Source organism: Apostichopus japonicus, chromosome 14 (genome assembly GCF_037975245.1).
Source record: "Apostichopus japonicus isolate 1M-3 chromosome 14, ASM3797524v1, whole genome shotgun sequence".
Taxonomy (NCBI): Eukaryota; Metazoa; Echinodermata; class Holothuroidea; order Aspidochirotida; family Stichopodidae; genus Apostichopus; species Apostichopus japonicus.
The window spans coordinates 12,843,984-12,859,246 of record NC_092574.1 but is presented as its reverse complement, the minus strand read 5'-3'; the positions used below and the strand labels follow the sequence as shown (position 1 = coordinate 12,859,246).

Sequence of the window (15,263 nt, the reverse complement as noted above, 5' to 3'; positions counted from 1 at the left end):
TTTGTTGTCATGCAGGTTGATAAGTGTGTGTATATGCGACGCCTTGCTTGTAAACACGGTATCTCAAGAAGGGAAGTTTGGAACTTTGTACCAATCTCATATTTAGTATGTAGTTGTGACACGTTGAGTTCAAGAAGCCTATTGTTTTTTGTGAAGGTCAAAGGTCATTTGGAGTCACCCAGGGGTCAAATTGCAGATACCTTGTTTTATAATCTACCGTTATCTCATACTGACCAGCCTGTTAGATAACATGTGTGTTACACCCCATCAGAATATGAGAGGCTGTTGGCAATTGGAAAATAGCTTAAGGGTATCCGTAGATAAGAATCAGAAGTCTCCACAACATCTCCATTGACATAAGTGTGTCGGTAACTTTTGGAGTTGCCATATACGCCGCTGCATACATGCCTGTGCATAAAGGTGTGAAATAAACGTCTGTTTGTACACAATTTGCTATTGGACTGGATGATATCATTGTGACTCATAGGTATTATATTTTTGCTTCCGATGTTGAAGTTTTCTGTTATATTTTTGCAATTGTGGAGATTCAGTGCAAAATAAAAACTTCACGTTTGGATGTAGTAACGTTGGGAAATGACCAGGCGCCGCTAACGAAAATTAACTGTCGCCTAGTTAGATATTTTAGAGGCAAACCAGACGAACAATCTTGGGGACCAGGCGGTAAAAATCGCCCGGCGCCTGCTTAATGTACAGCTTGTAAGTGTACCACATTGAGTGGATCTTTGGTATAGATCAACCTGTATGCTGAATACAAGAAAAGTTCCATCTCCGTCATCATCTGCCAATGTGAATATATTGTTTGTCATAATCTCAATGCTTTTGCTGTAGTGCTATGATTGAAGTATGTTGTTCATCCTCGCTGTACCCTACACTCCCTACGGCCTTATTTTATACCAGACACAGAAAATCCTTAAGATATTAATCATAATTACAGTCACAGATACTTTCGCAAATTGCTAATTATAAAAAGTCGCCCATTTCTATTACGCAGTAGAACAATTAATAAAGTTTACAAGCGCGTTTGAAAACTAATTTGTTTTTATCTATAGCTTCAACTTTGCAATATTTAACTGTAAGTTTGCACCATTCGCTCACTTTTATGATTCTGTTGTTGAAAACAGGTTTACATATAGCACGCACAGAAGTTTCCGATTGTTTGTCCAAATGACCAATCCATTCCATTAGGGGTTGGGGGGTTCCTATTAGGCGTGTTGAGCTCGTACTAGAAGTGATATCCAAAACATCGGTTCAATTGCAACCATTTCAACTTATTGTATACCGGACACAGAAGATCCTTATGATATTAATCACAATAAAAGTCACGGATACTTTTGCAAACTGCTAATTATGAGAAGTCGACCATTTTTATTACGCGGTAGAACAATTAATAAAGTTTACTAGCGCGTTTGAAAACTAATTTGTTTTAATTATCTAGCTTTAACTTTGCATATTTAACTTTAAGTTTGCACCATTCGCTCACTTTTATGATTCTGTTGTTGAAAACAGGTTTACATATAGCACGCACAGAAGTTTCCGATTGTTTGTCCAAATGACCAATCCATTCCATTAGGGGTTGGGGGGTTCCTATTAGGCGTGTTGAGCTCGTACTAGAAGTGATATCCAAAACATCGGTTCAATTGCAACCATTTCAACTTATTGTATACCGGACACAGAAGATCCTTATGATATTAATCACAATAAAAGTCACGGATACTTTTGCAAACTGCTAATTATGAGAAGTCGACCATTTTTATTACGCGGTAGAACAATTAATAAAGTTTACTAGCGCGTTTGAAAACTAATTTGTTTTAATTATCTAGCTTTAACTTTGCATATTTAACTTTAAGTTTGCACCATTCGCTCACTTTTATGATTCTGTTGTTGAAAACAGGTTTACATATAGCACGCACAGAAGTTTCCGATTGTTTGTCCAAATGACCAATCCATTCCATTAGGGGTTGGGGGGTTCCTATTAGGCGTGTTGAGCTCGTACTAGAAGTGATATCCAAAACATCGGTTCAATTGCAACCATTTCAACTTATTGTATACCGGACACAGAAGATCCTTATGATATTAATCACAATAAAAGTCACGGATACTTTTGCAAACTGCTAATTATGAGAAGTCGACCATTTTTATTACGCGGTAGAACAATTAATAAAGTTTACTAGCGCGTTTGAAAACTAATTTGTTTTAATTATCTAGCTTTAACTTTGCATATTTAACTTTAAGTTTGCACCATTCGCTCACTTGTATGATTCTGTTGTTGAAAACAGGTTTACATATAGCACGCACAGAAGTTTCTGATTGTTTGTCCAAATGACCAATCCATTCCATTAGGGGGTTGGGGGTACGTATTAGGCGTGTTCAGCTCCTACTACAAGTGATATCCAAGACTTCGGTTCAAATGCAACCATTTCAACTTTTTATATACCGGACACAGAAAATCCTTAAGATATTAATCACAATAACAGTCACGGATACTTTCGCAAATTGCTAATTATAAAAAATCGACCATTTTTATTACGCAGTAGAACAATTAATAAAGTTTACTAGCGCGTTTGAAAACTAATTTGTTTTTAATTATCTATAGCTTTAACTTCGCATAGATGTATAGATAAAATATTTGGGTATGCTGCAAATTTAATCAAGATATTCAATATATACCAGGAACAAAGAATACAAGTAGAACAATTAATAAAGTTAACTAGCGCGTTTAAAAACTAATTTGTTTTTATTATCTATAGCTTCAACTTTGCATAGATGTACAGATAAACTATTTAGGTATGCTGCAAATTTAATCAAGATATTCAATATATACCAGGAACAAAGAATACAAGTTTCAGTTTATGAATTGGCTTCTTCCATCCACAAATAGGCTGAACGAAATATCATCGTCAATCATGGTTAAACGTAGTACCTCCGTGACTATTCTCGCTCTGTCTCGGCGAATATTGGTCTTAAGTTTGCTCTCTCTAGAGATAATGCCGATTTCGTCAACGATATTACCGACTGTTCGGCGGTATCGTATCTCTTCGACAAACGGCAGGTTTCTTGTTCCACGCGATATTCTGAAAACCGTGATAAGAAATCGAACAGATAGTGACGTTGAATGTGGAAACGGTGAGCTTTTCTTTATATTTTGATAAGTTTTTCCAAAAGATGAACGTGACATATTTTGCCTCACTCTAGAGATCAATCATGAAGCTATATCCACTTCGAAATATTTGGTGAATCCTAAGGCTGGAACTCGAAAGAGATACTCTGTTAAATGAAAAAAATGACCAAGGCAAATGAATATATATATATATATATATATATATATATATATATATATATATATATATATATATATATATATACTTGACATTTTAACTGAGTTATATATGTCCGCCAATATATATAGTTTTAATAAAATATTGAATATTAAATACCCAAATTAATAAATTAATTACTAGATTAATTTTAGTTTTTTAATAGATAAATTTACAATGAACAAAAATGTGTAGCCAGTATAGCCGTTAGAATCTTACACAGGATTCGTGTTTCCGCAGACATATACACCGATACATTGGACAAGTTATTAGTAAAGCTGGACAATCAAGGTGTGATTCCAAGTTTGTGGTGACATGACAGTTCTTGCATTACTTTTACACATTAATTAATCGTGAAAGATTTACAACATTTGTGTCTTTCATTTTTCTTTGGAGGTATTTTATTATATCAAAACCTAACCACTTGAAGTTCTTGGTGGCTGTTAGGAAATGCACATACATATCCTAGTTACGGTATGGGATGTGGTCAGCCCCCCCCCCAGTGAAAAATATGGTGGGGCGGAAGTATCATTCCGCCCCCCCCCCCCCCGCTTCGCAAGTCAGAAAACCCCTTTTTCATTTCCAAATGAGAAAAAAAAATCTCATTTGGAGCACCAAATTGCATATAAGGCCAGGTGAAAATGCAAAATTATTTACAAAATGGAGTGGGTGTTGAAGTGTGCTATATTGCACCAAATTGCATCTGAGGCCACCTGGAAATGCAAAAAGTTTCCAAAAGGGGAGGGCGACACCCCCTCCCCTTAGACCCCTCCCCCAGGCCGGCCACCAGTCTTCAGCCCCCCTCCCCCACTCAAAAGTACCTTCCTACGCCACTGCTCTCACACCATCGATCGATCCTGCTATTTACATTTGATCTCTCTAACTCCTGATTTTATGGCTGTTTAAAACAGACGTCAGCCTGTCACTTCCAGAGTCCCTACCATCAGCAGATTACGACCAATCTCGTTACGGGGAAATGTACGTAGTCTATGGAACTATCGAAGAACTGGATTTGGACTATCTACCATGTGATTTGAAAAACCGGTTAGAAACGACCTACCAAAGTTTGTTTTTTGCCATCCCTTACCGGAGCAGTGGACATTCAGGATTACTCATACTTGCGGAGATGACAGATGCAAAGAACCGTTTACCGTCACCGTTATTGACGAACGATAAGTATCGATTTGTCGTAGATACCATCGACGAAGACGGGGAGAGTGTAACGTTACGTGTAGGTGAGGACAGCTTGACGCTAGAAGCATCCAAGAACGTTTCTTGTCCAACAGACGAGGACATTGGGGACGATTTCGATCAACTTACCGGGGAAAGCCTGGACATGACCTGCTATCCAGAAAGATTTGATTGGGGATGTGGTTCAGTCCTGGGTTGGGATACAGGTTATTGTAAGTCCATTAAAGAAAATCTGTGTGAGATTCAACGATATGATGGTGACGTCTGCATAGATGTTACTACTAGCCGTTCCATCAGGTGTGCGGCATCTACGTTGAAAATCACATCTATGAATGGTGTTTTTCGTGAAATTCTTCCTGGATTGTTTGATACACTCCCATCGGAAAGTATTGAGACAGAATGGATTGATAGAGATCACGGTGTAAATATTAAATATCCTTGTCTGTCTCATTAGATTGATATTAGACTGAGAATTTTAACATTACATCATTTATATATCGATGAAAGGACACTAGTGAGCATTTTACTATGTGTTTATTCTATATATACCCAACTTATAGGTACAGTTTAAATATGTATTTATTCCATAAAACCAATATCTGATAAACATAACCTCTATACCAAGTATATGTTTAGTCAATGTAGTCTATTAACTAGTTCAACTTCATGATGCATGTGTCATACTCAGGATTGCCTTAGAGCTGAAGGGCTGGGGGGGGGGGGGTATTACTAACAAGAAATTGTTTTTTGTTTGTTCGTAAGGTGGCAGGATAAGGATTGAAATGGTTACCAAATGTACCGACAAATATATTATGGCGACATTAAGACATTTTCCATGGCCATGGATGGGTTCTAGGACCAAGGGGCACATATATAGCTTTATTGACACAAGCGACCAGTATGAGATTTTCAATTGTAATCCGAAAGAGAGAAGATCTTCAAACATTTCATCACGTGACCCTTGTCTTTTCATGAACGACATTGGAAACATGTCGATGATTTCTCTCACAATTTGTACTTGTCCCGATTCCCGGAGTCTGCCCTTCCTTCCAATAAAACACATGTTATTGATTAATTATATGTTTGAATACGTTTATTTTAAAATAAAGAGCTACATTTAATATGAATTAACTGGTCAGATCTTCAATTTCAATGTATTAATTTAACCACGTCAATTACAAGCACCACAGAATGGATGTGACAGAAAGGGTAATATACTCCAGCAATAATTTACTCGATCATTGTGTTGATTTTTTCCTTATGCTTCCTGGATAATTCTTCATTAAAATTTACTTTACAGAACGCAAAATATAGATATATCACCATTTTATACCAATATAATATTTGTAATCATATAGCAGCATTGTTCAAATATCCATCTCCAAGACACAGACCGATAAAGGGTCATTACCTAACCCGCCCTCCTCCCCATCCCAATCCCCATCGCTTATACAGATTCACCAGGCCCACCAATCCGAACTGTTCCCCTACAAGTAAAATGAAATTAACCATGGGTTGGATAAGTTTAACGCCATTGTCTACGTTCGGATATCATATATACAAAAAACGATTTGGATAGGTAGTCCGTGTGTGATGTCATAAATGTATCTAGAAGATATGCGCAATTGATATCGATTTGTGTGGTTGTGATATCCTGTCCAGGAATCATCAAGTTCTAGTATTAGAATGCATATTTATGAAACATAGCCCCACTGTATATATGCAATAGCAAAATCAGACAAGAAACACACGGTTAGAAGTAACATCGTTTGATGCGTGATTCGTTTGTGACGTCATGAATTTATGTACTCATTTATCACCTCTTTCCAACAACAATCATACTGCCGAGTGAATTTTGCATTTTCGCCAGTATATTTTTAGGCACGGTCCCCAAATAGCGAGTACTTTTAAAAATATTTGTGGAGTCATGAGAAGAAGCCATTTGTCTTTGATAGAGATCAATCTGTACACTGAATACAAGAAAAGTGACCATCTTGGTTATCAGCTGCCAATGTGAATATTGTTTGTCATATCTCAATGCTTTTTACTGGACTACTTTGAAGTATTTTGTTTATCCTGGCTATAAGCTACCACCTAGTGTGTCACATTCATATAAGACTATTCATGTAGCATCATTGAAACCACACTGCAGGTTTGCTCTCCGGTTCACAAAGTAATGCAGTAAATTGTGTAGCACCACTGAACAATAATTTGAATTGGCTCTTTATTTACTGTGAAATTGTAAAACATTTTGTACATATGATCATTTGACCTCTTAATGCTATCTACTGGCATGTGGAAGCAATAATTACTGTGAATAACACTATTCGAGTTGCAAATATTATACAAAGATTTTAACATAGGTAATCATTTGACCTCTAAAAGCTACATACTGGCAAGCAGAAGTGATAATTAATATGGGTTTTTCCAGCATATATTGCACAATTTTAATACAGTTACTCTAACGCAATGTACAAACAGATTATAAAATTCAACCTCATTTAAATGTAGACTGTTAATACTGGGCACACATACAAAACCATGACACTGCAAAGATGCTACATATTACCACAATAATTTGAAATTCTGATTTATTTCAGTACAAAAATAGATCTTTTCTTTCTCTCTTGCAATAAATAAATAAATAAATAAAGGGATCATAAGCTGTATAACGATATTTCGTATCAGTATAACAGATGTATCCTAATGTACATCAATATCACTAGTATCGCCAATATCAGTTAAGAGTGTCTATCCCACAACATTTAAGTCCTCAGACCTATTCAAAATTGCTGCTATGCATTGTTGTTGAGTGGAGTCTTCCATCAGGGATGAGACTGAGATGGGGGAAAAAAAATCTGAAATTTATGGATCGCCGTCCTGGGGGAGGGGTTTAAGGGGAGGGGTGTCCCCCTCCCCTTTAGAAATTTTTTGTCAGGTAAGGAGGGCTTAGATGCAAAATGGTGGACTCTAGATGGAATCTATCACATCACGGAACTCGCCAAAAAAGTGTGGAATTTCTGCTTGTATAATTTATCCATTAGCTTTTTTGAACCAAAAAAAGGCTTTTTTGCTTGCTTTGTGCTACTTGATTCCACCACTGGTCAAATTCGGTGTTCCTTCCCTTCACAGTCCAGCATGTTCGGCAAAAAAAAAAATAATAATAATAATAATAATAATAAAAAAAATAATAAAAAACGTGAATTACGAGAAAAAACGCGAAAATGAAAAAAAAAATCGGAAATCCGCGTTTCCGCGGAAGAGTCTCATGCCTGTTCCATGGATTAGGAATTCCTGATTTGCTAGTCCATGTAATAGAGTACAAAATAATTTGTGTCCACCATGGCAGTGATGAATAGAATACCTTCACATCCCCATTATTTGAGGAAGTGGACAGATTCTGATGTACACTATCGTCCCTCAGATAGGGGCGTTAAGTTGCAGTCCAATGCAGGTGCAATAATGGGTGCCTTTCTTTTAATTCTCTGAAAACTAAATAAAAAATAGAAGGTTTGATATAAAGCTGATATTCATCCACAATCATCACATGGATAGCATATTAGCATTGAAAAAGAGCTTCTCTTGGCTTCCTTAGCCTTGGGATTTACTAAGCAATACTGTATTCTAAATTTATAATGGTTTACAGTTCCTCCATCCTTTTTGTAAGGCTTTGGTTAAGTTTTTGATGATTAGTTGGTATTGGGGTTCATCAGCAACATTGTTGTTTTCTTCTACATCTTTTTCAAGATCATATAGTTCTCTGGCATATACATTTGACCAATCAGGCTTTGAAGTGTTTGTGTCAAAGCCTAACCACTCAGCGAAGCGATAATACTTGGTTTGTAGAGTGTATCCCATAATCCTGATGTCCTTGAGTTTTGGAACATCTGTATTATTTTTAGGTTGAATGTCTGGTCTAGGATATTGGCTAAATGTACAATTTTTCCACATTGATTCAGCACCGGCAGAGACAGGTTTAATAAGTGGTAAAAGACTGGTGCCTTCAGTGCAAAGTTGTATCTCATGTGACACAGAGGGACACTCGCTAACAGAGGGCAGTCCAGCTAGATCCACAATGGTGGGAAATATGTCTACTAGTTCCACAAAAGCATTTAATACTTTTCCACTTCCTTCTGTTTGCTGTGGCATATTTTGAAGCACATCTTGAAAATGAAATGTTATCATCTTCTTTTGATGAAAGCTCTCCTTCAGTAATGGAGGTACATGTATAAGTAGTGGCACCCTAGTAGCCAATGCATAGTTACTGAACTTAGCAAACTCTGAGTGCTCTCCAAGCTGCCATCCTGCATACAAAAAGAAACAAACAATTTAAAAACAAGAGCACATACAGTTACAGAATTTGCCTGTAGTCAAAGCAAACAAAATTAATGCCCCAATTCTTATATGAGTAGGCTACCGGCTAGGCTGATTTGCCACAAAGTTACTGCACCAAACATTGTCAAGGCCTTGAACACATATCACTGTGACATACCAAGCACAAGCAAATGCTTTATCAATAAATTTCTCTTCATGAGTACAGAACTCAAGTCTGTTACATAGCTCAATACTAACTAAAAACAGATGCTACTACGCAGCTTGCAACCATGAACACTTTTGTTACTTCATTTAATTAACTATCCAAACAGACAAAAATAAATAAATGAGCCATCATGAGCAATCTGTCTAATATGAAATAAACTGTTTGCTACAGTAACTTACCATGGTCTCCAATCAATACAATGATGGTATTGTCTGCAAGGCTGCTCTCCTCTAAAGCATTTAAAACTCTTCCAATCATAGCATCAACATAAGAGACAGCTGCATAGTAGTGTTGTCGAATCAGCAGCTGTGAATAGCAGAGAAATCCAATGGCAGGTATAAAATTATCAGCCAGAACCATCTAGACTTGGGATATATATATCAATTGTTTATGTAAATGACTGACTAACCACTAGATATACAGTACCAACAAAAACCAATGAAAAGTCAAGGAGCAATGCAATACTTCATTCAAAAAATGGTATAATTTTTCACATTAGCTAGTCATAAAAGTTTACATCATAAAATAAAAGACAACCCCTACTGAACACTGATTGGAATAGCAACAATTCTTGCTTTTCAGTATTTCAAACAAAACTTGAACAGTTAAGACAATAAAGCTGTATAGTCCGCGCGCATTATGGCATGGGAAATAATCTTCCAATGTAAACATTCTGCTTTGAAAGAAACTATTCAAGAAAGGAAAAATTGTGTATTAAAGAACACAAATATCTCAAATAATTACATGGTATTCATCAGGCATGGGGCCGTAAGGAAAGCTCAAGTTAAGCGCTGCTATGTCCTCTCTCTCTCGAAGGCTGGAGTAAGTTTCAAAAGCCACATCGGGGAGAGACGCTGGTAAATCTTTATTCGTGGCCATTTTGATCGTATCGATTGGGTAGAGACTTAAAAATTCTTTAGGAAACTTGAATGGAATGTGAGGTTTGTAGAATCCAAGACCAAGAAAGAATGGCAGATGTGACGATGCATTTGTTGATTTCAAACCGCTTGACATGTTTCTAATCATTGAGATGGCATTGTCAGCTAGTTGAATGTCTGGTAATGTGCCTTCTGGTTGCTGAGATACATCGACTGGGCATAGAAGATACTCGTGTCTGGTACCATCAGGTGATAAACAGACCTGGAAAAAAGACAAGCAAAAAAAAAATGTACTACTCTAGATGCATAAACCAGAAAATCAAATGGGTGTAGGGGGAAAGGGGGGGGTTGGACATCAACAGCACGATTGGCAAGGTTCCTGATTGAAAAACTTGTGAGTAGTCTCTTATATCTAAACTTTAACATGTTAGCTTGAAATTCTGCAATGTGGCGTGCTTGATTACTAAAATAGTTCTTATTGAAAAGCAACAGTTCACTAGATAGCTGACACATTCTCAGCACTCTTAAATTTCCCTGCCACAATCTTTGGATTAGCCAAATGAAACTGTCAGCTGAATCCAATTCAGCCTCTTTTATTCAATTGACAATTGATATCCTCCACTGCCCTTTGATGGCATTAAGTGGCCTTCAATTGTCCCAACTGCCCAAAGTTTTGAGCTACATGTACTTAAAAGCACCTCTCCCCCCCCCCCCCTCCCTCCCCCTTTCCTTTTATTTTGTGGTGCTCTGTTTTACTTCTCTGTATTGAGTATGCCACTATGCACAGCTGTAATATGTAACAACTTAGTTACCAGTCCTTGAAATACTGAAGAATTCTTTATTGTCCTCCCTCCTGTCCCTTTCTTACAACATCTGGACAGCCAAGAAGATAAAAAGGTTTCAGTATTACCCATACTGCCTGGGCATGACGATTGCATCATGCCATTCTTGCTATAAATCTGTTGCATAGCTTATCAGCGGTGACATATTTAAATCTCAGTCAAATACCCACAAAATACAGGAATGCATTAATAATACTACATTTTAAAAATCCATCAGTACAGCTACCAAAAATGCAAGACTGTTAAATAATGTTTACTCATGGGTAATAATATTTTATCAACCAGAAACAACATTTGTCTAACTGAACAATCATCAATTTGTTTGGATGGTCTGGGAACCTCAAGAAAATATTTTGAAAAGTTTTAGTATGCTAAGCTGAGATAACTAATCACATTTGGAGAATAAACTTGTAGGTTACATATAAAGCTGTAAGCAATATCGATTGCTGCTTTACCAGTGATGTGAAATCCAGTTTTACAAGTACAAGAAGTATTTAATATGATTGTACAAATGTAGTGTAGCTAACAGTTAGCCAAACTGTAAATTCATTTATACCGCAGGAGGCAGTTACAAACACCAAAATCAAAGGATAATCCTCACAGCTAAATGACTATACTGTAATTCTATAACATAGGGCTACACTTCTAATACGAGTACAACTCAACAGGTACCACCAGTAGCTACTTCCAACATTTTAAAATAACTGGAATGCCGATAGGCGTATTTTTTTGTGCACAAACGTAGACCTACATAGAAAATGCGAATTAAATTCTTGAAATGTACATCGCTGGCTATTGGTGATGAATAATGGATAATTCCATACTACCTGAGAAAAAGTGGAGAGATTAAACAATCATCAAATCAACCAGCTGGATGGGTGTGGCTTATTTCAAGTTTAGGGCATGATGATACCTCACATTACCAACCTTTTTCCGTTTATATTTTGTCGTCGATGGATGGTAAGCTGGTACAGACCAACTGTAAGGGTAATCATCAGTTTCATTTGAAGCAGTTCCTTAAAGCAAGAGACAAGAATCAGGTAAAACACAAACAAGAGAAGCACTGCAAGGTGTCATATCTTAGTACGAGATACAGTGCTAACTTAGAATCGACCAATGTTATAACAAATTCTTGTGTGGCATAATTTCTCCTGTCATCAAATACACTTCGATCTACAGGAATTTTGATAGTTTGTAGCATAAATAAATAACAGATGCTTAGTACCCCTGGCCTATTTGCATGTAAGCAGGGCTGAAGTCATAACTGTCATTAAAAGGAATATTCTGGCAGTTTAAGTTGATTGCTTAATGTTTTTAATTTTTGGCATCTTTTGGCCAAAACCACATCTTAATAGCATCTTCTACTGTGGAGATACAAATATTTTAATCATTCTGGGATTTTTCTAAATGTCGTGAAAACATGTATGGTGACAGCAGAGTTTGTGATGTCATCATGGCAATTAAGCACATAATGTCGTGGATTTTCTTCATATTGTACAAATCATTTATCCAGTGAGGAAAAAAATATTCTTGCCAAAAAAGTGGCAGGTTGATGAAATTATAAATGACGAGAACTATCATGTATTAAACCAACAAAATATTTCAAAGGTATCACACTTTAAGGATAAACCAACAACAATATCATAACAGGGATATGAATGATTCTTTTGTTTACCATTTACCATTATGAAATACTTTTCCCATAGATGCTGTAAAGTAACCATTTTCTTTAAAGTACTGTGGCAGTGTTGTAAAATTTCCCCCAGCATTCCTCCAATAGGTTTCAAGATCATAGACTTTGGTTGTATCTGGTCTTCGACTTGTTAAGAACGATGCACGTGATGGGGCACACAGGGCTTGCTGCAGCAAAAACCACAAAAGTGTACATATCAAAATACTTCAAGAATGAAAACATTTAATATTATGCAAACTGGAATGAAGAAATAGACTTGCAACAACAAGCTTTCCTGCATAGAATTTGGATTCTACTCCTTTTTTTTTATTACCCTTTGAGTTTCTTTTGCTCTTTATTGAGTCTTGCAAATATGACATATAAACATTGTTAGAGATTGGATATCACAATAAACTTAATCTTTTATCATTTCATTGTTATTAAATTCTCACCTGTGCATGGGCATTGGCAAACCTTATTGATTGAATGGCTAACTGATCGATGTTAGGTGTTATAACTGGGGAACCATAACAACCAAGTTCTGGTCTTAAATCATCCACGACCAAGAACAAAACATTTGGTCTTCCTTCTGCTTGATCTGTACAAACAGTAAAACAAAGTGTTATCCACTGCAAAAGATTGCTTCTTATCCTGTTAAGAAAGGAGTCAGCTGCTTTTGCACAGCATCACAGATGAGTATGTATTTCAATCCCTGCCCAAATAATTGAAACCAAATGAGAGAATAACATAGGGGCCCATACATTATGGTAAACACTAAACAGTAACCCAGATATGATACACGCTAAACCTGCAATATATTTTCATAGGAAAGCCATTCCAAAGCTACATTTATTCTGTGCATACACTTTTATCCTTTAGCTACAAGACTTCAATAAGGTTTGCAAAACTTCTGCCTACATTAAACTGGGTGTGAAGACTCACGCAAAAAGAAACGTCTAAGTTTACCAGCATATGGAACGAAACATTCACATATATGAATGGCTACTTGGCAGAACATTTGTGGCATTCTCAAGTAAAGCATTACTTCCTGTATTCCGTTTCTTCAGTTTACAATAGCACGTGGCACAGCTCCGTTTGTATCAGAAGCCCGTTTAGGAACCCTTTAATTCATTTGGCTCATTAAATTTATTTGGAACTCTACACCTTTAATTCAGTTAAGCGAATCATTCACGTGACACACCTATTCACTGACTGTTATTCTATTGATTTGGGAGGCCGCTATTGACAGAAACCAAGCCGATGCGAGCACACACGTTTAGCCGGATTATACAGTTGTTACTCTGCTGATTCGAAGTAAGCTTTCCCATTCATATGGTACGGATTCTAAAGTCAGGCAAAATGTACCTTTCCGCCATAGGTTTCGAACCTTTCCGCCATGGCAGAAAGGATCGAAACCTATGGTAGAACCTATGGTATGGCGGTATACCTACATGGCGGAATGGCACTGGAACCGACAAAAACTACTTGGTTACAAATTACAATACTGGTTATTTATTTATTATTTAACTGGGTTAGCGTAAAGCCCTGAAATACATAAGCAAAAGTAGAAATAAAAAGAAACTAAGGTATGGTATGGTTAATACATACGTGACATTCAGAGTATGCATAGGCATATCCCTATAGGTCGCTTCACAGACTTAACTAGTATTAATACAACCTGTACACGACATTGACCTAGGCTAAATCTTTATCGTGCATTGTGATCGTGTGAAAGCCTATTCCGTCGCTTACTAAATTCGGGCATAGGTAATTGGACTTGACGGTCACAAAACACCTTCCCACAAATTGATAAGATGATAGACACCGTGACGACTTGAATCTCCATCATTATAAGTTTGTCTGAAATTTTCTGCAAATGTGCTTGCCGCTTGATGATGAAGGTACTACCTCCTACGATCGGTCATCCTTCAAAATACAGCAATGACAGTATACAAATAATAAATGGTTATGAGTGCAATAGTGGCGTGCAAATATTTCATGAGTTTAAAGATGGAATGTCCATTCAACTCGGCTGCGCCTCGTTGAATGGAACAAATTACATCTTTCAACGAATGAAATATTTGCACTATTGCACGAATGGAGTCACTCCCAGAGTCACTCCCAAATTAATGTATGTGGAGTCACTTCGAGTCACTCCCAGATTAATGAATGTCGTCCAGTTACAGAGTTGTTGACAATTAACAATTCATGATCATGGACGTTAAATGTGAATGTGAGAGACTGACTTCGGTCAGCTTGCGGCTTTGATAAGCCAATTAGGCTTCTTCGCGAGTTCCTGCTTGCAGGAGGATCTAATATACATATACATACAATGAAACCATTCATTATTTGTTTTATACAACACCTTCAAATTTGGATGTAATTGGATGTAAAATGCACTCATGCAACAGATTGTTTTGAACAGACAGGTTCCTCTGCTCTCTTACCATTGAAAAAAGTGCTATCAAGAAAGTATAACACATGGTTCTACTTCATAGAGTGCAATAGAGCGGATTTTGCATGCAATCGACGAGCAATTGACCAATCAAATGGCCGGAATATAATTAGGTGTTGTAAAATATAATATATACAATAGTATAATGTATAATATATACACACTGAGCCCTAGTCGCGTCGGACGTTGCAGTATATGTTTCGTCCGGACACGATTTTTTTCTTTCTTTGTCGCTGTACCACAAAAAAAAAAAAAATCGCGTTTGGGATGAGTAATTAACTACTGTCTTTGTCACCGGCCAGCGACCCCCCTCCCCCCAACCGGTTTGCAATTGAACGAAGCTCTAGAGA

General features: G+C 36.9%; 2 protein-coding genes across 4 annotated transcripts; one reads left to right on the top strand and one right to left on the bottom strand.

Moving 5' to 3' along the window:
* Window positions 1-106: 106 nt before the first annotated feature.
* LOC139979453 (uncharacterized) lies at window positions 107-5,642 on the top strand. Its single transcript, XM_071990250.1, has 2 exons — window positions 107-3,144; window positions 4,247-5,642. Exons 1-2 carry the CDS (start codon window positions 2,871-2,873, stop codon window positions 4,978-4,980), a joined length of 1,008 nt encoding a protein of 335 aa, XP_071846351.1. The 5' UTR covers window positions 107-2,870; the 3' UTR covers window positions 4,981-5,642.
* Window positions 5,643-5,653: 11 nt separating this feature from the next.
* Window positions 5,654-14,923, bottom strand: LOC139979452 (iduronate 2-sulfatase-like). 3 transcript variants are annotated; one of them, XM_071990247.1, is made up of 7 exons: window positions 14,824-14,923; window positions 12,911-13,056; window positions 12,469-12,646; window positions 11,714-11,802; window positions 9,811-10,206; window positions 9,246-9,372; window positions 5,654-8,830 (listed from the first exon to the last, which is right to left on the bottom strand). In XM_071990247.1, the coding sequence occupies exons 1-7, from the start codon at window positions 14,906-14,908 to the stop codon at window positions 8,157-8,159; spliced, it is 1,695 nt and encodes a 564-aa protein (XP_071846348.1). In that variant the 5' UTR covers window positions 14,909-14,923; the 3' UTR covers window positions 5,654-8,156. The 3 variants fall into 3 exon arrangements, with proteins under 3 accessions (XP_071846348.1, XP_071846350.1, XP_071846349.1); XM_071990249.1 differs by lacking the exon at window positions 14,824-14,923 and adding an exon at window positions 14,067-14,512; XM_071990248.1 differs by lacking the exon at window positions 14,824-14,923 and adding an exon at window positions 14,211-14,512.
* Window positions 14,924-15,263: the final 340 nt, after the last annotated feature.

Coding starts and splice junctions, on each gene's coding strand:
- LOC139979452 (XM_071990248.1), bottom strand. CDS start 14,307: ATGATGGAGATTCAAGTCGTCACGGTGTCTATCATCTTATCAATTTGT. Junction 9,373..9,810: donor CCATGCCTGATGAATACCAT/GTAATTATTTGA, acceptor TGCTATTCACAG/CTGCTGATTCGACAACACTA. Junction 8,831..9,245: donor TGTATTGATTGGAGACCATG/GTAAGTTACTGT, acceptor TTTTGTATGCAG/GATGGCAGCTTGGAGAGCAC.
- LOC139979453 (XM_071990250.1), top strand. CDS start 2,871: ATGAATTGGCTTCTTCCATCCACAAATAGGCTGAACGAAATATCATCG. Junction 3,145..4,246: donor TGACGTTGAATGTGGAAACG/GTGAGCTTTTCT, acceptor TGTTTAAAACAG/ACGTCAGCCTGTCACTTCCA.